The sequence below is a fragment of the Sciurus vulgaris genome (genome assembly GCF_902686455.1).
Source record: "Sciurus vulgaris genome assembly, chromosome: 12".
Classification (NCBI taxonomy): Eukaryota; Metazoa; Chordata; class Mammalia; order Rodentia; family Sciuridae; genus Sciurus; species Sciurus vulgaris.
The window spans coordinates 85933281-85960620 of NC_136473.1; the positions used below are offsets into that span (position 1 = coordinate 85933281).

A 27340-nucleotide genomic window follows, 5' to 3' on the forward strand; every position below is an offset into this window, starting at 1 on the left:
CACGGGGCCAAAGCTATTTATTGAGCAAATAAAACTGATTTTTGTTATACAAATTATTGTAGGTCATGTGTCAGAGTTCAAAAGGAAGGAAAAAGTGTTTTAGCAGTTCAGAAATCTGAACTATTCAAGTTGCCTTTAATAGCATGTCAGACAGAAATTTGAAAACCTACACGAGGAAAGGATGGCAGCCTTGTTAACCAATCTGTTCAACTCTTACAAAAGTAAAACTCAACATGAAGCTCTTCAAAGTGGGGATCTTAAAATTCAAAGGTGGTGTAACACTTCTCTGATTTTCCCAGGAAGGAGAGCATCATTCTCGAAGTGGGGCTACTGTAATGATTCAAAAAGGTCTTTGTGATAAAGTCACAAGAAAACTGGAAATGCAGAAATGTGCTGCCCTCCAAATCCAGTCCTTCCTTCAGATGGCGGTGTATCGAAGAAGATTTGTTCAGCAGAAAAGAGCTGCTATCACTTTACAGCGTTATTTCAGGACATGGCAAACCAGAAAGCAGTTTTTACTGTGTAGAAAAGCAGCGGTGGTTTTACAAAATCACTACAGAGCCCGTCTATCTGCACAACACCAAAAACAAGTCTATTTACAAATCAGGAAGAGTGTTGTTATTATTCAAGCTAGAATCAAAGGATTTATTCAAAAGCGGAAGTTTCATAAAATTAAAAGTAGCACCATAAAAATTCAGGTATTTATTTATTTTAAATATAAAACTTCAATATTTTGATCAGTATTTGTGGGAATTTATAAAATGAGTTTAAGCAGTCCATAAAGAATTATAGTACTTTAAGTGACCATTTTATTTTCCAAAGTAGAACATTTTTTTGAGAGTTAGGGAAGACACCAATGATAATTCAGCCATGACATCATAGAACTGGAATAGTTTGGACCATGATCACCCTGCACTTCATGCATTCATAGGTGTTAATTATAGCACTCCTGGAAGAATTTGGAAAAGATGGAATCTCTGTATTTGGCACTTTATAAGGGGAAATTTTAAACTAAGGTGAAGTGTTATTTGGTATAATTTAGGTGAAATAGGATAATTATATTCCTCTAATAATATGTTAGTCAGAGATGCTTCTTAGATAGATGTACTTTATTCAGTGTTCAGCACTTTTGGCTTCTAAAGCATTTTGTTATTTTGTTTAATGTATTCTCCAATATGTGAGGAACATAGAATATTATCCCTTAAAATACTAGAGAACTGAGAAAAATTAACAAAAAACTTTCACTGTCATACAGAAAGAGGGATCCAGGAATTGAAATTGAGTACTTCAACTATTTTTGTTCTACCTGCAATAAATTGGGCTTTGAACCTAGATGTGATATGTTGTTACCTTGCTAGTCGCTGTTAAGCTTAGAAATAATATTCTCTCTCATTCAAGAAGTGTCTAGTGCTGATAATGTGCCAATTATTGACTGGGTTTTAGGAATAGACAGTAATATACACTTAGTTACCCTCCTCAAAGAACTTAATTGAGCACAGGAAAGTAATTATAATATTAAATAAGAAGTATATGTTGCTGAGAACAGAAGGAAGCTCAGGTTATCTTTGTGGTCAGAGAAAGCTTTCTAGAGTGAGTGACATTTATGTTCAAATATTTGGCTGGAGGATGAATATTGAAATAGCCAGGTAAAATGTATGGAAGGAATATTTTAGCTGTAAGGGAACAAAATATTGAAAAACTGGAGAAAGGAGTACAAAGTGAATAGGACAAGGCTGGCCAGGGAGCAAAATTGTGGATACCTTTGTAAGATGCAAAAAAACTTTTGACTTTATCTTCCAGACTAAAAAAAGTTATAAAGGAATTTAAGCAGGAGAAGGCTAGAATCATTTTTATTTTTACAAAGTTATTCTGACAGGAACATGAAAGATGAACTGGAAAGGAAGCAAAACTAGAATAGGGAGACTAGTTAGACCATTGCTTAGGTGAAAGTCAGTGGTTCAGTATAGTTTAGTGAAAATGAGGTCTTGAAAATTAATTTGATTAGAAAGAGAATCGACATTGTGTTGAGCATAAACAAGGATCCAAGCCATGTTTATGGCTTAAGTAACTCAGCAGAAGGTACCATTCAGTTACATAGGGAACAAAGGTAAGAGCAGGGTTCCGCTATAATCTGCACACAAAAACCATTTATATGTGGAGTGCTAAGGATTCCTCTTTATTCCCAGGAAGTGGAGTAGGTCAGCATGTTCATTTCTTTCTGTTCTTCCAAATGGATTTATGCACATATATCTGGATTTCCACATGTTATGTACATCTTACAAATTAAAAAATTGGTTAGGATTATGTTAGGCTATTCTGGCAACCAGCAACAGGGTATGTGTGATGAAGCACATAGTAGGCATTCACTATAATAGGTACCACTGTCCTTAGGACTCACTGCATGTCAGCTTCTAATGAGAGTCAGTATTTTTACAATTGATTTTTGTCTATCTGCATTAACCTCAGATTAACTGTCTTTCATACTTATTCTTCCAATTTATAAAAAAAAAATATACAATGATTGCATATCTGTTGTATTTATGCATTTGATAGGCTATATGGAGAAGATATAAAGCTAAGAAATATTTAAATAAAGTGAGAGCTGCCTGCAAGATTCAAGCCTGGTATAGGTGTTGGAGAGCACGCAATGAATATTTAGCTGTATTAAAAGCTGTTGAAATTATTCAAGGTCGCTTCTATGCCAAACGGGAGAGAACACGGTAATATATTGTAGCCCTATGGAAAAGCATAAGAGTATGTGTATAGTAGCCAAGTCCTCATACAAAATAACACAATTTTAAGTATTTGCTATGCTCAATTTATATGGTTGGTTTTGTGGGTATTTTCTCCATTAATGAAAATATCTCTCTCGGGGTATCTTGCTTTTTTTAAGATAGAGCATAACCTTGATGATATAATTTAGTAAGTAATAGTTATATACATTTGATTAATATAAGTTCCTAGGAATGAAAGTAAGGGCAGAAGAATGGGAAGTGAATTTAAAAATCTAAGTCTTCATTTCCTTATTAAAGCATTTGTCCTTTTTGTTGTTTTTGATTTAGCTACTGACTAAATTTGTTTTCATACTCATTTTCCTTTTTTTTTTTTTACTTTGTATTACTCTTCATACTGTCTGTCCTTAATGATGAAGACCCTAATTATCAACTTTCTATGCAAATTCTATTTCCTTACTCCTGGGTCATTTAATGTATTTTTTTTTAATCAGATTCTTTTTTATTTTTAAGAGCAGATTCCTCTCATATTCATATGACTTTCCCTTTTCACAACGCCTGACAAAATTCTTACTTTTTTTTTTATTGTAAACAAATGGGATACATTTTGATTCTCTGTACATGGAGTAAAGGCATACCATTCATGTAATCATAAATTTACACAGGGCAATGTTGTTTGATTCATTCTGCCATTTTTCCCCCTTCCCCCCCACCCCACCCACCCCTCTTTTTCCTCTATACAGTCCTTCCTTCCTCCATTCTTGCCCCCCTCCCTAACCCTAACCCTAACCCCTCCCACCGCCCAATATATGTCATCATCTGCTTATCAGCAAGATCATTCGTCCTTTGGTTTTTTGAGATTGGCTTATCTCACTTAGCATGATATTCTCCAATTTCATCCATTTGCCTGCAAATGACATAATTTTATCATTCTTTACGGCCGAGTAATATTCCATTGTATATATATATGCCACAGTTTCTTTATCCATTCATCAATTGAAGGACATCTAATTAAACCCCTATCTCCCACCCTGCACAAAACTCAACTCAAAATGGATCAAGGACCTCGGAATCAGACCAGAGACCCTGCATCTTATAGAAGAAAAAGTAGGTCCAAATCTTCAACATGTCGGCTTAGGATCAGACTTCCTTAACTGGACTCCCATAGCACAAGAAATAAAAGGAAGAATCAACAATTGGGATAGATTCTATCTAAAAAGCTTTCTCTCAGCAAAGGAAACTATCAGTAATGTGAAGAGAGAGCCTACAGAGTGGGAGAAAATCTTTGCCACTCATATTACAGATAGAGCGCCAATTTCCAGAATATATAAAGAACTCAAAAATCTCTACACCAAGAATACAAATAATCCAATCAACAAATGTGCTAAGGAAATGAGCAGACACTTCACAGAAGAAAATGTATGTTTTACATACATTTTCAGAAGTTGTTACTGGATGTTCTTTTTTATTTATTTATTTATTTTTTAAATTTCATACTGTAAGAATTTTTCTTCACATCCCAGAATTTGTGATTGTGTGATCGTTGTCCAGTTTAGGAGAGCAGACCAGAGTTAGAGAAACTGCTAGATTAATTCCATGAATGGAAGCAGGGCTTAATGTATAGCCACAGTTGCTACTATCAGTATTAAGGCCTAGTATCTTATTTTCTTATACTAAAATGGTGAATTTTCTCAATAATATTCAGTCTTATTTTCTAAGAAATATAGCAATGAAATAAGCTCATCTTTTTACTTTTACTATAATACCAAGAAAAAATTAAAAAGCCCATCTTTCTCCTCAGATGAGTGTCATTCTCATTTGATGCTACCTGCGACCTCCCAACTTCTCTTTTTAACTACCTCCTGTCTGCTCAGAGACTCATTCAGACTTTATTCTTTACTGTTATTTCTGTTACCACTCACTTTATGGAGATTTGTGTCTGAATCCAAGTAGTCATGCTGTCTTTTGGTTTTGTTCAAAATTCTTTGTCATACCAGAATTACAGAACTTACTGTTTCTTACTCCATGGGATTTTACCAATTACAAAACTTCCTTTTTATTGTGTCTGAGTGTGTGTAAAATTGGGATCGCTAGAACTTAAGTATGAATTTCTACTTCTTTTTGTTGAATAGCTTACAGTAATTTAAGTAATTTGAAATTAATCTTCAATAATAACTGTTTTTTAGGTTTTTGAAGATGAGAGCATCAACAATTATCATTCAAAGAAAATGGAGAGCTACACTTTCTGTAAGAATGGCTCATGAGCACTTCTTAGTGGTAAAAGTAGGTGTAAATAAAAAAGTAACTCATTTATATTGATCCAAGAGAACAAGACAAAAAGAATGTTTTTAAGACATAATTATGCATTTATTTTATATCTATTTCAGTCAAGTAAAAATTATTTGTACTTGGAAAGACACTATTCATTAGTATTTTTGTGTATATATCAGTATGTATTTATAAAATATTTTCAAACTCAAGTTTGAAGCGATTTCAGCAAAAATAGAAAGCATATTTTTTCTAGTATAAGTCAAATACTTAATAACACGCTCTTTAAGCCACTATTGATTAGCTATTTAAACTATTTAACATCAATATTTTAAAATAGCTGTGGCCTTTAGTTAAATATCAAAATTAAAATTTGACTTAAATTTCAATGTTCATGTAATATTCACTATGGTTAGTTATATAACCATGATTTTTATTATTTTTACTACTCATACTTAAAGTATGCCAAACATTTGATAAGCTCTTGTGTATGTGCAAATTTGATCCTCAAACAACCTTATAAGATAGTTACTATTATCCTACTCATTTTAAAAGTGAGAAAAATGTTTAGAGAGGTAAATTTACTTGTCCAGATCGCTAGAGGTTTGTAAAACAAACCTAGCTTAAATGAATTAAAATAATTTAAATTCATATCCTTTGTGTTATGGAAATTAGATTGTCAGGATGTTATGTAATTGAGCAATCTAAAGTATGCTGGTGGCATGCTGTGTGGTTCTTGAAACTACAGAAGTTCCCTCATAGCTAGTTATGATGACCACTCTGCTCTTTATCTTGTAGCTAGCCCTTTTAGTAAATGTATTTGTCCTGTAATAATGTTAGTACTTTTCTTCTCAAAAGGAAAAGAATCAGGAGGTAAGGGTAAGAGGGAGAGAGCACCAAATATCTATTGACTTTGGCTTGTCCCTTCAGTTTCAGCTATAGATCTATATAGGTTGTATCACTTTTTCATATCTATGAAATATGACATTCTTAAACATTGAGAATTTAAGAACCTCTAGTAGGTTGAAAATTTTATTATTTCTATCTATTAATGTCACTTGTAAAATTTTCCTTATAGAAACATCATGCTGCTTGTCTGATCCAAGCACAGTTTAGAGGACATAAAGGAAGGCAGGTCTTTCTTCAGCAGAAATCTGCTGTTTTGATCATACAAAGACATATACGAGCCAGGGAGGCTGGAAAATGTGAAAGAATAAAATACCTTGAGTTTTAAAAGTCTACAGTTATTCTACAAGCATGGGTGTGTTAGTGAGGAATGTCTCAATCATGTGAAATGAAAGTATTTGATGTTAAGTGGTGTTAAGACCTTTTGGATTTGGAGAATATTTTCAGAGCTAATTATTAGCTTGAGTTCATTCAGCTGCTGCAGAGCTACATAGAAGGGCATCGGGTATTATAGATTTTTGTTCTATGATCCTGCTGCTTCCCACTGCCAAAGATGTAAAATAAAATTTATCTTGTGTAATGACTCAGTAGAAGAACTGAAATAAGTATGAGGGAAAGGTTACATAGGTTACAGATGTTAATTTTTACTCGGGTAGCCTTTTGCTGCCCTTAAGCAAAACTTAGAGGAATTGTAACTACCATTCCTGTGATGTCACCCACATCTTCAGCAAGAGAAAATTCTGTTAAGGGAGCTCATGACATTTGGGTTTCAATACGTAAAGTACTAGCGTAGAAAAACAACTCAATTTGAAGTTTAAATAGAGTGTTCTTTTGTATTTTGCTTATATAAATTGGAAGTCTAAAGTCCAAAGATCACTGTAGAAAACTTAATACTATAAGAGTCTTACACTGGACTTGTGCTACACTAATTCTGGAAAAATTAATTCATATAATTTTATCAGATTTAACATCAACATCTCTACAATTCTGCTTGGAATACTGTATCCTTTTTTGATTTTTAGTATTGATACCTTTCTCTCATTATTTGTACATTGAAAGTCTTAAATTGCTGTTGTTGGGTAGTTTGTTTAAATGCTCTAATTCTTTAATAAAGTACCCAAAATAAATTATTTGAAATATTGTATAATAAGGGATTATAATTGCTTTGGATTAAAATGGAAATAATTGTAATAATATTTATTTTTATAAGTTTATATAATTTGATATTGTGGTTATACAGAGAAAAAAACCCCAGTGATTGTTATCTTAAGAATCAGATACTTCAGTAGAGGGAAGGTATCAGGGAGAGAGAGCAGGAAAAGGAAAAGGACAGTATTGGGGTCTGAATTACAGAAAATTATATTCTATGTTTTTATAATTATGCAAAAGTGAATCCTAATGTCATGTATAACTACAAAGAACCAATAAAAATTATTAAAATATTTGACATAAAAAAGAACCAATAAAAAGAAAAGTGTGAAAAAATAAAAGTATTTTAATATTCTACACACTGTACAACTGAGCTATCAACTCATTTTGTTGTAGTACTTTGAAAAATTTAATTAACATATTGTTGTATCAAAAAAAAGGGGTCAGTTACTTGATTGTTAATATTTTTTTCTCCTTTAGATTTTAGAACAGAGAGCCAAAGCTCGGCTCCTTCACTTCACAGCAGCTGCATATTATCATCTATCTGCTCTTAGAATTCAAAGAGCATATAAACTTCACATGGCTAGGAAGAATGCTAACAAACAGGTTAATTCAGCCATTTGTATTCAGGTCAGTTTCGCTTCTGCAGAAAAACTGTAAGATGTAATTTTCGTCTTAGAAATTTTTGACATATAATGAACAATTCCCAGATTCTTTATGGCAAGATCATATACTATTTTTAGCATATAGCTATTAGGATGATTGGAAGGTTGGAAATCTTCTTTATGGAACAGCAATAAAACTGTGAGTTACTCTCGGATGTAATTATACTCATTTATACTCCCACTAGTAAAGTCAGAGGGTATCTGTTCCTCTAAATCCTTGACAACAATGCTTTCAGAAGACACCATGATTTTTGCCATTCTAGTGAATTGGAAATGGTATCTCATTTTTGTTTTGCATTTATTTGCTTGCCAGAAGTTCTGAATTTTTTACATTTGTTATTCAAGTCCTTATCTGTGTATTGTGTGCTCTTTCTAATATTTCCTTTTTTATCTATGTCTTTTTTTCTACTTGATATTCTTCTTTATTATGATTTATAGGAATTATACATTCTGGATAAAGGTCTTATTTGTGTACATTAACATGCATGTACCAATAAATTATTTAGTGAAAAATCGATTTTCAGAATAATGTATAGTTTGAAAGAATATATAAATTGTAAAATAAATGTATTACTCTGTAGAATTGCATTCATACCTACACATATACACACATATCCAGCATGGACTGGATGGGTTTGTACCAAGAAGAACAGGGAAATGATGCTGGAGGGTTGAAAGGCATTTTAATATTTTATTTCTTCTCTTTTGGAGTTTAGAATAGAGAGCCAATTTGGCTTCTTCACCTCATAGCAGCTTCCTATTATCACCTGTCTGCTTTTAGAATTCAAGGAGCATATAAATTTCACTTGCCTATGAAGAATGCTAACATATATAAAATCTGTATATAAATGTGTGTTTTTGTTTACTTTTCAAAAATTTGTATTTAAAGTGAAAAAAATCTTTACACTTTAAACAGAGATGGTTTCGAGCAAAATTACAACGAAAGAGATTTATTGAGAAATATTGTAGCATCATAAAAACTGAGCATGAAGTTCAAGAATACGTGAACCAGCGAAATAGGGCTGCATCAGTAATACAGAAAGCAGTACGCCACTTTCTCCTTCGCAAAAGACAGGAAAAATTCAATAGTAGAATCACTAAAATTCAGGTAAGTGAAAATTCTGTGCCTTTTAGTACAGGAATAAAACCTAAATTGAGGTTTTAGTTGAAATGTATCTGATCATCTCATATAAATTTTACTGAAAATGTTTATTTTGTAGAAATAGATATAGATATAAATTCAAACCATTACTAACTGTAATCTTAAAATTATTCTTTTATCTCTTTAAGGCATTATGGAGAGGCTACTCTTGGAGGAAGAAGCATGATTGCACAAAAATTAAAGCTATACGACTAAGTCTTCAAATTGTTAATAGGGAGATTCGAGAAGAAAATAAGCTCTACAAAAGAACCACACTTGCACTTCATTATCTTTTGACATATAAGCACCTTTCTGCCATTCTGGAGGCCCTTAAGCACCTCGGTTAGTTTGTTATAACAATATGTTATATAAAATTAGAAGTGTGGTGTGTTTTTCACTTTTGACTATTTAAAGAACATTGTAATTGTTCAGTATTAACTAAGACTTCATTTTTTTCTTAGAGCATTATAGTGGGGTTCATTTTGCTTTTTTTTTTTTTTTTTTTTTTTTTTTCAGCTGGGGGTGGTACCAGGAACTGAACCCAAGGGTGTTCAACCACCGAACCACCTCCCCAGCCTGTTTTTTATTCTTATTTTTTTGATTTAGAGACAGGGTCTTGCTAAGTTTCTTAGGGCTTGCCTCAGTTACTGAGGCTGGCTTTGAATTTGGGATCTTTCTGCTTTAAGCCTCTGAGATTATAGGCTCAGTCCCCAATACTTTTTCCTCCCCCACTCCTTTCCCTGTCCTCTGATTCTACTGGGTTAATCTTCCTTCTATTTATTTATATTTTTACTTAGTGCATTATAGTCATATATAAAATTAGAATGCATTATTATTGTTACTGTAAATTAACAATATGTGTCCTTTTCCCTTTCAGAGGTCGTTACCAGATTGTCTCCACGTTGTTGTGAGAACATGGCTGAGAGCGGAGCAATTTCTAAAATATTTGTTTTGATCCGAAGTTGTAATCGTAGTGTTCCTTGTATGGAGGTCATCAGATATGCTGTACAGGTCTTGCTTAATGTAGCTAAGGTGGTTTTCTATTTTAATAACGAAATATTCATTGGTCAAGAAATGTAACTGCAATTTAAATTTGTGCTTGCTCTAAATTAGAAATTATGCTGATCATGGTGGTGCATTACTGTAATCCTAGTAGCTCAGGAATCTGAAGCAGGAGGATAGTAGGTTCTTAGCCAGTGTCAACAACTTATACTATAATCAACCTAGTGAGACCCTGTCTCAAAATAAAAATTAAAAAAAAAAGGACTGGGAATTTGGCTCAGTGGTTAAGTACCATCCTTGGATTCAAACCACACACCCCCCCCCCAAAAAAAAAAAGTTAGAAATTTGGTCTCTAAATTAAAGTTCATGTATATGAAGAGTCTTGGTGGGGGAAAATATTTAATATTTATGTAATTATAGATATAAATGCTATTTTGTGGTATTTTATTTCTTTTGCTTTTATAACAGTGACTAATGTTTATTAAGTACTTGATACATGCCAGTATTTTTGTGCATTATTATTAAATAATTATAAATCCTGTAAAGTAACTTGCATAATTCCCATTTTATAGAAAAGTAATGAAAATGCTTGCAGAAGTTGCATACAATCAATGGTATTAGGATGAAACATTTACCTTTCCTGCCCACCCCCAACTACAACTTAGAGTACTGTACCTGATATATTAATAGTGGTTAGGTACATAGACTCTTATGCCAAACTACTAAATTTGAATCCCAGTTCTGCAGGCTGTTATAGGTTATTTAGCCTCTCTCTGCTTTACTTTCCTCAACAGTAAAATGGATATAGAGAAAGAGTACCCATCTCAAAATTTATGGTGAAGATTAAATGAGTTAATATACCTAAAGTTCTTGATACGTAAACATACCATGCAAGTAATGTTTTCTTATTTTTTTGTTAGAGTGATTATTGTTTGAAACCATGCAAATTTCAGTATGAATGTAATAATATCATTAAATAAATGAGGCATGAAAAATTATAGCCTAGATTTATTAGTATCAAATTTGTTTTATTTTAAAGAAAGTACATCTTCCTCTCAAGAAAGATGTAAAATTAGATCTTACCTTACTCATTATCTTACCCTATGATTACCTGTCACAGTTATTTTTCCTGAGAGATTCTTGCTAAAATGGTCTTCTCTTTAGAAGCTTGCTTGTATTTACTTCAAGATATTCTTTTTTAAAGATTTTAGTTTTAATTTGTTTTACATGAAAATTCAGAAGTGGGTAGGAAAGAAAAAGATTAAGATGTATCATATATGATTGAGAAATGATAGCAGTAACAAAAACTTGTCACATGAAGTCCTTTGTACCTGCTGCTGATGCTTCGAAAATTTGACTCTAAGCTGTCTTTATGGTTGGGCAGTTTTAAAGGTGTATGCTTATACAACTTTTAATTTCATTCTGTTCTCTTCAAGTATGAGAAAACTACTGCAGCAGTTTATGATGCAGAAAATTGTATAGACACACTGCTGGAGCTTTTGCAGATGTACCGAGAAAAACCCGGTGACAGAGTTGCAGACAAGGGTGGAAGCATTTTCACAAAAACCTGTTGTTTGTTGGCTGTTTTGTTGAAAACAACAAACAGAGCTTCTGTAAGTATTGGTCAGTTACTTTTCTTTGAGGTTTTTTAATATGTTCTTATGCTTATGGATTTTATTTTTCCTTTAGTAATCATTACACATTACACTAAAATAGGATTTTGCATGTGATCAAACCTGTTTTTTTTTGCCTGGTATGTGTGTGTGTGTGTGTGTGTGTGTGTGTGTGTGTTCAGGATAACAGGAGACACACACACACATATAGTGTATGTGTATGTATTATTTCTTTTTGATATCAAAGAAACTGAATTCCAAAAATATTTCAGTCATGTAAGTAAGCATTTCCTGTTTACTGAAGAATATAACAAATTACCCTAGCAAGGAAGGAAATTCAGATGCCTGTAATTCTCTATTCACCTGTCATAACCATAAATATGTCTCAAGTTTTTCTGTGACTAGACATCTGAGTTATTCTCTCTAGGTATCACAATCAACATAAGAGCAACCAGAGCCTGTGACAGGATTGAGGCCTTTTCCTGATAACCGTAGGAAACCACTGAAGAATTTTAAGCAAGAGAATGATACTTTCCTATTTAAGTTTTAGCATCACTCTGGTTACCGATTGAAGAATGAATTTGGGAGAGTATGTATGGATATAGGGAGACCATTAAAGAAGGAGGCAAGTGTAGATTTGTAGTGGCTAGATGAGAGACTGTGCTTCACCTAGGGTTGTGTCAACGATAGATAAGCAGATGATCTTGGAAACTTGGAAGAGGTAAAAGTCACATGACTTGGTAACTGGATAGGACAGGTTATATTGACTATATTTCCTTTTTGTATTTAGTATGGAATTAAATATACAACTTTTGAATATTTCTTCTCTTTATAATCGCCTTACATATTATTTCACAATTTAAATTAATTTGCCTGCTGCACTTAGAGAGCTTTGCTCATGTTAAAAGCTCGAAAACTTATGGCATAGTGTTCAAATGATTGATTTTGTTATTCTAGGAGAGACTGGATTCTTATTAGCTTTTAATAAATGTGCACTTTCTTTTTTAGGATGTACGAAGTAGATCCAAAGTTGTTGACCGTATTTACAGTCTATACAAACTTACAGCTCGTAAACATAAAATAAATGCTGAAAGAATACTTAATAATCAAAAGAAGAATTCTTCCATAGGCATTCCCTTTATTCCAGAAACACCTATAAGGACCAGAATAGTTTCAAGGTAAGCAGTTAATTACATTCTATAATTTCATGTCACCATCAATTCATTTAATAAAAATTAACAAGAAGCAAGATATTGTTCTTAACCATGAAGAAACAATATATGAATAAGAAAAGACTATTCACTAAATCTAAAGGAGGCAATTTCAGTAAATAATGAAGTAATAGTATTATAGCTTTGGATATTCAAATAGGTACTCAGCAAATTCCTTATATTAAATAGTTCAGAACTAATGCTAAGTATATGAAGTAATTTTCCATGTTAAGAACAAACTGCACTGTTTAGGAACTCTAAAATATCCCTGTTAGCCATAACCTCCAATGCTCCCGTAAAGATCTTGACTTTTGAAAGTTCTCCTTCCACAGAAATACTTTATGGAACTTTATATTAACTTTTGTGAGCTGTTGTAGCAAGTTACCTCAAACTTGGTGGCTTTAAACAACAGAAACTTATTCTCCCAAAATTTAAAATCAAGGTGTTGATTGGCAGAATCATACTCCTACTGGATGCTATGGGGTACAATCCTTCCATGGCTCCTTCAGGTTCTTTTTTCTTCAAGTGTTCCTTGCCTTATGGCTATATAACCAATCTCTGCCTCCAACTTATATGGACTTCTCCTTCTCCCTCCTCAGTGTCTCTTATAAGGACACATGTTATTAGATTTAGAGCAAGCAACAGAATTAATCCAGGATGATCTTATCTCAAGATCCTTTACTTATCTACAAAAAAATCTTTTTTTTTTTCCAAATAAGGTAACATCACAGGTTCTGTGATTAGACATAGATAATACATCTTTTGGGGTCACCATTTATCCTGCTCTAGATCTGTACAGATAACTGTGGTTTAGCTAGTTTATGTTACTTTGGAAGCATTTTTTTTAGTGGGAATTTGTTTGTGTGGATAGGCCCCTCTATCATCATTAGGGAGTAAAAATCATACAGCTGCATCTTGAACTATAAAGTACTTAAATTATGGTGGTTGTACAGCATAGCGCTATATGGTTCAGGAAGAATAACAATGGACAAGCAAGTTAGTAAGTAAAATAATAAAGATAGTGACAACTACTAAGATAAAGAGTAACTTAGAGTTCCTGCTGTAAGAGAATAGCTGAAAAATCATCTGTGGTTTGTGATATTTAAGCTGAGTCCTGGAGGATGAGTTGAGGAAAGGATAGCATAGAGTGGGCAGGAGTGTTGCATCATGGCATGGATTTTGTTTTGGATAAGCCTCAGAAACCTACAGCATAAATAAGAGGAAAATACAAATAAGCCATTGGAAAATCAGGTCTGTGGTTGAACAGAAGAACAAAGCTAAAGATAAAAATTGGAGTATTATTGGTTTCAGGATATAGATAGTACTTAAGGCCAGCAGATGAATGAATGTGATCATGGATTGAAATTTTATTCCTTTTTATCACTGCAGACTGTTCCATTGGTTATACCACCTTTTTACCACTCACCAATGGTGAGGTATTTGGATTTTTCAACAAGAAAGAATAAGGTGGAAGTATATATAGTAGTGATTTATGTGAGAATATACATGAACTCTCCTCTGACTGATACCATTTTCTCACTGTGGGTTGAGATTATATACTCAACAACTCAGAAGCAGCTTAGGGTGTGGAAGGGACATTTGAAAAGAAGAAAGAAAGAAAGAAAATAGTCATCTTGGAGAGCAAGGAAGCATACTAGGTGATTTCAAATGCCCACTTTAGGTCTGCAATTGACATAAAATAAAAATGTGTAATTTCTTTAGCAATATCTGTCTGTATAGGAATGGAGAAAGAAGATATTTCTATTCAATTTGGAATCCAAATAGAATTTTCCAGACAAGTTCAATGGGAGAGAGGAACAGAGTTAATAACATTTGCAAAGAGGATAATACTGAAATACCTCAACTAATTAGGGAGGAAAAGTGAGAACAGAATTCTGATGGACAATAGGTATGTGTTGAGGTCAAATGAACTAGAGAGCACATCAGGGTGGAGATAGCATGGATGAATTGGAAGTGATTGTTGTAGAATAGAAGTCTCAAATTGAGATTTCAATGGTGTGCACTTTCTGATAAAGTCTAGAATGTAATCATGTGAGAAAGGGTTAGTTGAGAAAGAATGGAAGGAAAGGGTTGGAAAAACGGACCATGCTGTTGACTTTTTAGCCATATGGATGTTGATATTAATGAGAATGGTAGCAGGAGTTGGGGGAAGACCAAGAAGCAGGTTTATAATTAGGAGATGGTCAATGAGCAAAAGGCAGTAGCAAAACTAAGTAGTATAAGCTTCAAAGAAGCCAGCATCATTTTTAAGGAAATAATTTAGAACTGATAATTGGCTATAGTATGAAGTTTTTCCACCTCTTTGAGAAGATTGTAAGGGCAGTGATGTGTTCATGAAGAGCCACATGTCAGTTAATACATAAAGGTAAAGGTTAACTCTCTTAAGAGATATACTGTTTTAATGTCGTATTTAATTTTTTTTTAAAACAGACTTAAACCGGATTGGGTTTTAAGAAGAGATAGTATAGAAGAAATCACCAATTCTCTGCAAGCTATTCAAATGGTGATGGATACACTTGGCATTCCTTATTAGTAAATATAAGCATTTTCATTGTGTACAGTATAAAGAAATATTAAAGCTAATCATGAATTTGTAAAGTGCTTTTTCTTTCTATGTACAACTTCTATCTGGCTTTGTATTAAAAATATATGTGTATTACAAATAACTGTTTATTAAATTCTTCATTGTTTTTTATTTAATATAGCTGTATGCATGTAACAAACAAATATGTCATAAGGTGATTATAGTACTGTTTTTTGTGTCTATTAAAGTGTTATATTAGTTTGAAAGAAGTCATATTCCTAAAGGGAAAGGGATCAACTTTTACCTGTTTTATTGATAACCTGAGGCATTTTACTAAAACAAATGTTGAAAATTGAAGTTTCTGTCTATTCACTTAGAAATAAGAAGAGTCTAAAATATTCCCACACTTTTATGTATAACATACTCCTTCACTGGCTAAAGCATCCAGAGAGGTAAGTGAGCTTCTCTAGGGAAAATATAAAAATATAACCTGCCATAGTATATACTAAAACCCCTTAACTTTGAACTGATTATAATATGGATTATAATTCGTAGCGGGAAGAGCATAGTATTGCTTTAAAAGAAATTTGTTGTCCATTTACATACCACAAACTTGAAAATGATTCTGTTTTGAAAATAACTTGTTTTGTAAAACTTTAGGTCATTGTCATCTGTATCTTTGTGGTTCCAAAGCCACAGAAATCCAATTTTGATGGCCATTTGAAATCTGATAGGATCCCAAAGTTTGTCCATGTATGGATACTATAAAAAATTTAGCTGTGTGAAATAGTAAGTAAATCCTAACTAGCTTAAAATTGTGTACTGATGTTATGGTTTAGATCCCAGGTGTCCCCCAAAAGCTCTTATGTTCATGCTGAAATGTTCAGAGGTGAGGCGATTAGATTGTGGGAGCTGTAACCTAATCAGTCTAACCCAGTTTGAATGGTAACTGTAGGCAGTTGAGGCAGGGCTGAAGGAAGTGGGTCACTGGGGTGTGCCCTGGAAGGGTTTATCTTCCCTGAAACCCCTTCCCTCTCTCTGCTTCCTGGATGTCATGAATGAAGCAGTGCTCCTCCACCGCACCCTCCTGCCATGGTGTTCTCCCTCACCTTGGGCCCAGAGCAATGGAATTGGATGTTTTTAGACTAAGACCTCTGAAAGCATGCGAGCTAAATAAACTTCCTCTTCTAAGTTGTTCTCGTTGGGTATTTTGGTCACAGTGGTCAAAGGCCAACACTACTTATAATTTGCTTAGGATAGATCTACACATATTGATGTGTTCAAGAGTATATTCAAATTTGCTGGAGATTTTTCTTTCGCACTCTTTCTTTTCCTCAATAAAGTGTTATTAGGAACTGTCAGTATTAAGTATTTTTTAAACATTGTGATTTTTGTTGACTCTCTTGTTTTGTTTTCCTTCATTCAACAGAGCCTTACTATAAATAATTTGTTTACTTTGGTAAATTATACATACTGCTAGGATTTAACTGGCCAGTATAAAAACATTAATGATGCTAAATTTCTTATCTAAGATGGATATAACCAACTAGTAGTTGTATAAGAAATATTACACATGCAAGAAAATGACTTTCAGATGTTTAAACAGATTTTATTTTTATTTTTTTTTGAATCTCAGACAAAAAACAAAAAAAAAACAACAAGAAAAACTTTTGCTGGGATTTTAACACATACCCTCCCTGGCTCAGTTGTACTAATTACCCAGTAACATCAGTCTTACCAGGGCTTCCCCTGGTCCATTCCCAGGGAGAGTTGTTAGATTTGACAAGTAAGAAATTATAGGGTGATTCCTGCTGCTTACAACAGAACTGTGTGAACAGCCCTGATTTACTACATGTGGTGAATTTGGGGTCCACTCTGAAAGTCCTTTATGGTTCATACACTGTCAAATTTAAATGATAAGGATATTGTGTCTTGTGCATTGATATCACACTCACTACTACACAGAAGTACAATTCCCATCTTAGGGTGAGATAGAAAAAAATTGTAAGGTAAAGAATATAAAGAACAGTGTAGTTGCATCCTTACCTTATAAGTGCATTGCATTCTTCTTTTTCACTTACCAGTTCTACTTGTCCTTCCAGCAGAGTCTCCTTATTCTGTCTCATACTCAAGTGTGAACACATTCATTTGATTAACCTGGCCAGCTTCTTGTTTTATCCAACTCTTTTACTTGTTCTTTTCAATTTTCAGTAAGACCACTGAAAGTAACGCAGTATGTCTACATATGTTTCTTTGCATATTTACATTTACAGCATCCTGAGGAGCATTTGCTTTGGTCACACAGTTTTAAACACTCTAATTGACTAGTGCTATATCATTGTGGTTTTAATTTGCATTTCTTTAATAATAATTATGTTGAGTATCTAGGTTTTCTTTATCATTTACATGTCTTTGGTGAAGGTGTCTAAGTCTTGCACATTTAAAAAATTGATTGCTCTAAGTTGTGAAATATTCTGAACACAAGTTCTTTATTAGATGTGAGATTTACAAGTATTGTAGTCTGTCACTTACCTTTTCATTCTCTTATTAGTGCCTTTTGAAGTACAGAAGTCCAATTTGTCTTTTTTTTTAACTTATTATGCTTTTGGCATATACAAAATCTCTGCTTAGCCCAAGAGCTTAAAGATTTTCATCTGTTTTTCTATAACATTTGTATTGTTTAGTTTTTTGATCCATTTCAAGTTAATTTTTTTTTTGATGTCACAAGGCATGGATCAAAGTTTATTTGCATATAGATGACTTTCCCTGCACAGTTCATTTAAAAAGACTATTCTTCATTGAAATACATTTATAAATTTGGAAAAATATCAATTGACCATATATATATATTATTTCCATATATATATATATATTTCCAGACTTTTTTCATTTTTCTTGATCTCATTTTTATGCCAATATCCTGTTATAGTTTAATGGAAGACTCAAAATCCCTTACTATAACTCATCCAACTTTGGTATTTTTCCTAAGTTGATATAACTAGATTCTTTGCATTTTCATATGAAATTATATGGGTCAGTTATTAATTCCTCTTTTCTGATTACTCAGAGTTTCATTTACTCTACTTTCTAGACTGTGAAGTAGAAACTGGTTTTATTGACTTGAGTACATTTTCTTCTTAAGTATGGGTAATTATTTCTATAGGTTTACCTGTATGTACAAATCTAGCTGCATCCCTTAAAGTTGGTAAGATTTTGTTGTGGAGCACAACTTAAGAACAGACCGATCACCACTGAGAAGTCCAAATATGAGAGTCTTTAATAGCCAGTGGGCTGTCTATTTCACACAATGCCCCAAAAATGGCTATTGGGAGAACAGCCCCAACCATAGATTTGTAGGGGTTTTTATACCGTAAGTCAGTACATCAATCATAAGTGTCCATTGCTATGATTTAAAATTACAAACTAACATCATGAGATCTAAAATCATTAGCAAAAGAGGGGAGTGGGCCAAAATGACCTTACTTAAGTACAATTTAAAGAATGGTTACTAACATCTAGACAATCACTGTTGACATGGTACATCGTTTAAGAAACCAGGAATCAAAAAGAGAACAATTTTTCGTTATACAAGAATTACCATTTTGTGTTTCCAAACATGTCTTGCTAAGCAATTGATGATAGGTACAGAGGCGGGTGTTCTCACAGGAGACGCTAAGCAACTATTGATGGGCACAGAGGCAGGGCGTTCCCATGGGTGAAGTATTTTCTACATAACATGGAGTCTCAAGGTAAAATGGAATCTGTTTAGTCATTACCCATGTAGCCTGGCCTATAACATTTCCATGGAGTCAAATATGTCAGCCCATCACAGATTTGTTTTTTATTTTCATTCAGTTCAAGGTAATTTTTATTTTGATCTCTTTTGACCCATGAATCATTTAGAAATGTGTTATTTACTTGAAAAATACTTGTATATTTTCCAATTACCATTATTATTGATGATTCTACTCTTTTTTTCTGGCTTCTTTGGTTTGCAAAATGTTTTGTGGACCACATGGACTGCTTTGGTAATTGTTCCACATACATATGAAAAATGTCCGCTGTATGTATAGTGATTAACAAATCCAGTGCAGTCAAATTAGGTGATTGTACTGTTCAGGACTTCTGTCTGCTTACTCCCTGTCTTCTTTTACTAGTTATTAAGAGAGTGCTGTTGTAATTACAGATTTGTCTTTGTCCCCTTGAATCAAAAACCAATGAATTGACTGGGCACAGTGGCTCACGCCTATAATCCCAGGGCTCAGGAGGCTGAGGCAGGAAGATGGTGAGTTCAAAGCCAGCTTCAGCAATGGCGAGACACTAGGCAATTGAGTGAGACCCTTGTCTTTAAATAAAACACTAAATAGAGCTGGCAATATGGCTCAGTGTTTGAGTGCCCCTAAGTTCCATCCTTGGTACCCGCCCCCCAAAAAAAACAATTAGCTGAATGTATTTTGGAGCTTTCTTATTAGTTCTATAATCTTCAAGGTTATTATGTTGTCAATACGTTTACTATGCTAATTTGGAATGACCTAGTTTCTTGGTAATATTTTAAAATTTTGCCTGATATTAATGTAGCAATTCCAGTTCCTCCTCCCTTTGTCTCTGTCCACCCCCCATTCCTATATTTAAAATGTTTTAATTGTGGTAAAACAAATGTAACATTTTAACCATTTTTAAGTGTGTTCAGTTTACTGTTGTAACATACATTTACATTTTGGGGTGTTCCAATTCTGATTTACATAAACAAGTGTATTAATTTCTGAGGGCTACTATTACAAATGATCACAAATTTATTGGCTTAATACGACAGAAACTTATTTTCAGTTTTGGAGATCACTGGTCTGAAGTGAAGATGTTGGCAGGGCTTGTACTCCTTATAAGGCTCTAGGGGCGTCTGTCTCTTGCCTCCTGCAACCTTCTGGTGACTCCAGGTATTCTTGGGCTTCTGGCTACATCACTCCAATTTCTGTCTTTACAGGCACATTGCCTCCTTTTCATTTCTGCATTTTTGAAACAATCCTTGAAGTGTGAAGACTAGACTCATTATATCCTATAGTGAGAGTAGTGAAAATATGATGCTAAAAATCCTAATCAAAATTACAAATGATGAAATTGTTAGAAAAATCTAAAAATAGACCTAGGATGAGTAGATGAATGTAGTTAGTAAATTACCATGATGGAAATTCAGAGAAGTTTAAAAATGATAAATTATTTGATAAGTTATGAGACAGGTGACAATTCTGAGGGGAAAAAGGTACTTCTCTGATAACTATCCACAAAAGTTTATGTTCATCACTTAAAAACAAAACAAAAAAACCCTAATATTTGAAACCATAATTTTTAAAAACTCAACATGTTAGTGATTCTAAGTATAACACAATCCCAAAAGTCTTGAAGAGATTAACTTGCAACGTGAAAAAATATGTATAAAAGATACATGTACCAGGAAAAGTACTATGTTAGTGAGTAAACCCGCACTGTGACCAAAATATCTGATAAGAACAATTTAGAGGAGGAAAAGTTTATTTTCATTCATGACTTCAGAGGTTTACTTAATGGTGGGCCAAGTCCATTACTCTGGGCCCAGAGTGAGACATAACTTCATAGTGAAAGAGTGTGATGGAGAAGTGCAGCTCTGTTCATAGTGGCCTGGAAGCAGAGCTAGAGAGGGGCCACAGGGAAGATGAACCCTTCAAGAACATAGCCCCAGTGATCCATCTCTTCCAGTCATGCCTCACCAGCCTACAGTTACCACCCAGTCAGTCTATTCAAACAAGGATGGACCAATCAGGTTATAGTTATCCTAACAATAATTATATCTGGATATTCCTGTATTAACACGGAAACTTTTGGGGTACCCATAACTAAACCATAACATTCCAACTTGTGCTTCCAAAAGCTCATGTACATGTTATGATGCAAAATGTCATAGTTCATTTTCAAGAGTCTCTACACTTTTAATAGTTCCAGTTTTGCTCAAAAGTCCAAGTCCAACATCCCCCCTGAGACTCAAGTCAATTCCTGGCTGTGAACCCCTGTAAAGATCAAAAGAAAGTTACATATATCTGATATACAAAGGCAAAGAATAAACATTTCCATTCCAAAAGGCAGAAACAGGCATAGAAAGCAGCAAGGAGACCAAAGGAAGACTGAAATCAACCTGGGTAAACAGGTGTCATAACTCTGCATGCAGCATTTCGTATACATGGTGGTGAGGTGTGCTCTCCAAAATGCGTGGGCAGTCTCACCAGTTTGGTGTTGTAGGTTGCGATCCACATGGCCTCTCAGCCTGACTCTCCACAATCAACAGCTTTTCTTGGCAGACAGTTCATATTTCTGGCATCTCTTAATTCCTGGAGTCTCCATTTCAGCTTTGACTTCACCTTCACAGCTTTATGCATCACCCTCTAAGGCAGCTGCAGGCATTCTGACCCTGCTACACTCTGCCTGGCCTCCCAGGCCTTCCTTGAAACATCAGTGGAAGCCTCCATGACTCATCAAATGCATCATTATGCATTCCTGCAGAACCAGCATCACTTGAATGCCATAGTGGCTGCCATCTTGACCAGTACCTGGGCCTCCTGGGACTACAGCTGCAGTAGCTCTGAGTGCCTGGGCAGCTGAGCACTAAAACAACTTCCTAGGTTCCCCTATGTGAGCAGGATGCCCCCAGGAACTCTTCTCAAAGGAATTGTTCCTTTTACACACTTGAGACTGATGTGTGTGGTCTTGTCAATTCCTGCCTTGCCCTCAAGGCACCATTCCTCAGGTCTTGTGCAAAGTACTTAGCATCTCTTTAGTGGCTATGATGTCTTACCGATCACAACTTTCTTTATTTAAAATATATATTTTTTAGTTGTTCATGGATACAATACCTTTATTTTATTTATTTTCATGTGGTGCTGAGGATCAAACCTAGTGCCTCACACATGCTAGGCAAATGCTATTCCACTGAACTACAACCCCAACCCACAACCACACCTTTCTGGGCCCCAATTTTGCAAGCACTTTTCTGGTCAAATTGTGAGTTTTTACAATCGTTTTACTCTGTTTTTTTTTTTTTTTTGTTCCTAATTCTTATAATAAAACTGGCTAAAACTGCCAACAATATCCATGCATTAACTGAATGATGTACTGCCTTGAGATTTCCTCCACCAGATTAATGGGCCCTATCGCTTTTAAATTCAGCCTCACACAAAGTCTCAGGACAAGGGTAAAATGTACCCAAATTCTTTACCAGAATATAACACAAACAAGCTCTCCTCTAATTTCCAATAAAGTCCCCATTCCCTTCTGAAATTTGGTGAGCACAGTCTTTAATGTCTATAGTTTCTCCAGCCTGCATCTCTAGACTTCTTCAAACCTTGCCCACAAATCATTTCCAAAGGCTTCCGAACCATGTGGTCAGGTTAGTCACAGCAATGACCACACATCTCAGTATCAATTTCTGTGTTAATCAGCTTTTAATCTCTGTGAACGAAACATCCAAGAACAACTTAGAAAAAAAATTAATTTGGGGCTCATGGTTTCAGAGGTCTCAGTTCATAGACAACCATCTCCATTGCTCTGTGCACAGATGAGGCAGAAGATCATGGCAAAAGGGCATGGTGAAGTTCTGCTTCATTCCTTGCAGCCAGGAGGCAGAGAGACAGGCTACAGGAAGACCCTTCCCTGGCACACCATCAGTGACGTGCATCTTCCAGCCCTATATCTGGCTACAATTACCACCCAGTCAGTCCATTCAAACCAGTATGGAACTGGTTATATTACAGCTTTCATGACCTAATCATTTCACTTCTTTACATTTCTGTATAAATAGGACACCTCTTTTCCAAACTATAACAAGAATATAAAATTCAAAATCACAAAGCAGTTCCATTTTCCATATTATGAGTTCATAAACATCTGTAAGAAAAAGACAAATAGCTCAATAGAAAAATATGCAAAGAAATACAAGCAATTCATAGTGAAATGAAAAATAGCTAATAGGCATGCTTTCATTATAAATAGCAATACTTATCTGTTTATAATTCACATTTCACCTCTGAGAATTTATTCATTTTTGTAAAATAATGATATTGGAATTATTAATAAGTACTACATGGAATCTACATATCATTTTGGGAAATGTGGACATTTTAACAATATGAATTGTTCCAATTCATAAAAATGATATCTTTATCTATTTGCTTCTTTTAAGTTTTCTTTTGTATGTGTTTCATAGTTTTCAGTATTATATCTTTCACTTCTTTGGATAATTTTATTACTAAGTATTTTATGCAATTTTAAATGGAATTGATTTCTTAATTTCCTTCTCTGGTCATTGTTAGAAGAACAATATTAACAATCCTAAAATTCATTTGAAACCATGAAAATTTTTGAGCAAAAAGAGTGTTTCAGTCAGCTTTTTCAGTGCTATGATTAAAAGACCCAACCATAACAACAGTAGAGGAGGAAAAGTTTATTTGGGGGCTCACAGTTTCTGAGGTCTCAGTCCATAGACAGCCCACTCCATTCCTCAGGGCTCGGGGTGAAGCAGGACACCATGGTGGAAGAGTGTGGTGGAGGGAAGTGGTTCACATGAAGATCAGAAAGCAGAGAGAGAGAGACTCACCAGATACAAAATAAAAACCCCAAAGGCACAGCCTCAGGGACCCATCTCCTCCAGTCACACCCTACCCACCTACAGTTATCACTCAGTTAATCCCATCAGGGGGGATTAACTCATCTATTGGGTTAAGACTCTCATAACTCAATCACTTCTCCTGTAAACCTTCTTGCATTGTCTTGCACATGAGATTTTGAGGGACACCTAGTATCTAAACCATAATAAAGAGCAAAGCTGTTGTATCACACTTACAAAGCTACAGAATTATGGCAGTATGGTTGTGTTGTAAAAACAGATGTACAGTTGCTTCAGCATCCTGGTGCTGCTACACCACAGATCCCCTGCAGTCGTCCTGCCAGGATGCTGGAGGAGACCCAGACCCAAGACCAGCCCAGGGAGAAGGAGGAGGTGGAGACCTTTGCCTTCCAGGCGGAGATTGCCCAGTTGATGTCATTGATCATCAACACTTCCTACTCGAACAAAGAGACTTTCCTGTGGGGAGCTGATTGCCAACTCATTGGGCCGCCCTGGACAAAAATCAGATAGGAAAGCTTGACGGATCCCAGTAAGCTAGACTCAGGGAAGGAGCTGCACATTAATCTGATTCCAAGCAAACAAGTCCGAACCCTCACCATCGTGGATACTGGAATCTGAACGACTAAAGCTGACTTGATCAATAACCTTGGTACTGTCCCCAAGTCTGAGACCAAAGCGTTCATGGAGGCTTTGCAGGCTGGCGCTGACATCTCCATGATTGGCCAGTTTGGTGTCAAGTTTTTGTTCTGCGTATTTGGTTGTAGAGAAAGTGATTGTGATCCCCAAACACAAGATGATGAGCAGTATGCCTGGGAGTCCTCCGCAGGGTGCTCCTTCACCATCAGGACTGACACAGGGGAACCAGTGGGTGGTGGGACAAAGGTTATCCTGCATCTGAAAGAAGACCAAACTGAGTACTTGGAGGAAAGAAGACTAAAGGAGATTGGGAAGAAACATGCCCAGTTTATTGGCTATCCCATTACTCTCTTTGTGGAGTCAGCGATAATGAGGCTGAAGAAAAAGAAGATAAAGAGGAAGAAAGGGAAAAAGAAGAAAAACAGCCTGATGACAAACCTGAAATTGAAGATGTTGGTTTTGATGAAGAAGAAGAAAAGAAGGATGGTGACAAGAAGAAAAAGAAGAAAATGAAGGAGAAGGACATCGATCATGAAGAGCTCAACAAAACAAAGCCCATTTGGACCAGAAATCCTGATGATATCCCTAATGAGGAGTATGAAGAGTTCTATAAGAGTTTGACCAACGATTGGGAAGATCACTTGGCAGTAAAACATTTTTCCGTTGAAGGACAGTGGAATTCAGAGCTCATCTTTTTGTCCCAAGATGCGCTCCTTTGGACCTCTTTGAAAACAGAAAGAAAAAGAACAACATTAAGCTGTATGTATGCAGAGTTTTCATCATGGATAACTGTGAGGAGCTAATCCCTGAATATCTGAACTTCATTAAAGGAGTGGTAGATTCCGAGGATCTTCCTCTAAACCTTTCCCGGGAAATGTTGCAACAGAGCAAAATTTTGAAAGTCATCAGAATTTGGTCAAAACATGCTTAGAACTGTTCACTGAACTGGCAGAAGATAAAAGAGAACTACAAAAAATTCTATGAGCAATTTTCTAAAAATATGAAACTTGAAATACATGAAGACTCTCAGAATTGAAAGAAGCTTTCAGAGCTGTTACGATACTACACGTCTGCTTCTGGGGTATGATGGTTTCTCTCAAGGATTATTGTACCAGAATGAAGGAAAATCAGAAACACATCTGCTATATCACAGGTGAGACCAAGGATCAGGTAGCTAACTCTGCCTTTGTGCAGCGTCTTCGGAAGCATGGTTTGGAAGTGATCTACATGATTGAGCCCATCGATGAGTACTGAGTCCAACAGCTGAAGGAATTTGAGGGGAAGACATTAGTGTCTATCACCAAAGAGGGCTTGGAGCTTCCAGAGGATGAAGAAGAAAAGAAGAAACAGGAAGAGAAAAAGACAAAGTTTGAAAACCTCTGCAAGATCATGAAGGACATCTTGGAGAAAAAGGTCGAAAAGGTGGTTGTGTCAAACCGATTGGTAACCTCCCCATGCTGTATTGTCACAAGCACATATGGCTGGAGAGCAAACATGGAAAGAATTATGAAAGCTCAGGTGCTGAGAGACAACTCAACAATGAGCTACATGGCAGCCAAGAAACACCTGGAGGTAAACCCTGACCACTCCATCATAGAGGCCTTGAGGCAAAAGGTGGAGGCTGACAAGAACGACGAGTCTGTGTAAGATCTGCTCACCCTGCTGTATGACTGCTTTTGTGTCTTCTGGCTTCGGTTTGGAAGATCCCCAGACCCATGCTAACAGGATCTACAGGGTGATCAAACTCGGGCTAGGTATCCATGAAGATGATCCCACCGCTGATGACGCCAATGCTGCTGTAACGGAAGAGATGCCGACGGGTCACGAATGGAAGTAGACGAGGCCTCTAGAGAGCCACCCAGGCGTGTTTCTGACTTCACCTTCATTCCTGATGTGTTTTCAAGAATTTTTTTTTTGGTTCATTTTTGTTAACATTTATTAAAGTCTATATGGCATGACAGTAACTACTTCAGGAGAGATAGGATTTCTTTGTACTTTTAAGTGATCCTGTGATACTTCAGGCACTAAAGCAGAGCTAGTAATGCTTTTTCTAGTTTCACATTAGCTATTTTAACAGGTTGAGATGTTTGTTCTAAGACATGTAACCTATCATTAACTCTGTCTGAAGTGTTCACTACCAAGTTGTATCCCTTAGTAGACCAGACCAAATCTTGTCCCTGAAGTGTTCCAAGATAGACCTTGATGTTTAAAAGAAAAATATTTGTTACAATGGCCTGAGTTTCATCTTGTTAGGATCTGCTTTTTAAACTCTCCATCCCTGTAGTTACCCACTGTGCATGTACTAGTCCTCTGGAACCAAGTGTGTTACACTGAAACAGCTTGCTGGGTGGGAGGAACTCTCCAGGGCTTGTTTTCCAAAGGAAAGTGTTTAGAGAACAAAACTTAAACCTCCCTATGTGTGTTATGAAGCTGTTCAAAAAGTAACTCAGTAAGGCTTGTGGATGGAAATACGTAGTACCCAAGTCAGCATTCTGCTTTAAAGAGTAATAAATGCAGATGAGTTAAAAAAAAAAAAGCAGACATACAGTCCAGTGGGACTAAACAGAGAACCCCCAGAAAAACTCACATAAATATAGTCAACAGATCTTCATCAAGGGTACCGAGAACGCATAGTGAGGAAATGATAATCTCCCACAGCAGGTCTTAGGGAAATTGGATATCCAGAGGCAGAAGAATGAAATTAGTCTCTTATTTTCGCATCATTTACTAAATTTGACTAAAGTGGATTAGAGAAATGTGAAATACAAAATGGAGAACAGGAAAAAAGTTTCTGAACTGTGACAGGTTGACATATTTGCCTCCAT

At 35.3% G+C, this 27340-nt stretch overlaps 2 protein-coding genes and 1 pseudogene across 5 annotated transcripts in view; all 3 read left to right on the forward strand.

Moving 5' to 3' along the window:
• The window catches only part of ASPM (assembly factor for spindle microtubules), a 66336-nt gene extending 50983 nt beyond the window's left edge, over window positions 1–15353 (forward strand). The window contains exons 19-28 of one of the 3 annotated variants that reach the window (XM_079107979.1): window positions 300–698; window positions 2554–2720; window positions 4919–5015; window positions 7536–7685; window positions 8637–8828; window positions 9011–9203; window positions 9739–9893; window positions 11300–11476; window positions 12485–12654; window positions 15139–15353. In XM_079107979.1, coding sequence (XP_078964105.1) covers window positions 300–698; window positions 2554–2720; window positions 4919–5015; window positions 7536–7685; window positions 8637–8828; window positions 9011–9203; window positions 9739–9893; window positions 11300–11476; window positions 12485–12654; window positions 15139–15241 — 1803 coding nt within the window. In that variant the 3' untranslated portion in view covers window positions 15242–15353. The remainder of the gene's footprint in view (window positions 1–299; window positions 699–2553; window positions 2721–4918; window positions 5016–7535; window positions 7686–8636; window positions 8829–9010; window positions 9204–9738; window positions 9894–11299; window positions 11477–12484; window positions 12655–15138) is intronic. The other 2 variants (XM_079107980.1, XM_079107981.1) reach the window with 2 other exon arrangements.
• The window catches only part of F13B (coagulation factor XIII B chain), a 370477-nt gene that overhangs the window by 315683 nt on the left and 27454 nt on the right, over window positions 1–27340 (forward strand). The gene's annotated exons all lie outside the window — the stretch shown is intronic.
• LOC306641981 (heat shock protein HSP 90-alpha-like) lies at window positions 24165–26352 on the forward strand (annotated as a pseudogene). Its single transcript has one exon. The product of its transcript is annotated as a heat shock protein HSP 90-alpha-like (transcript).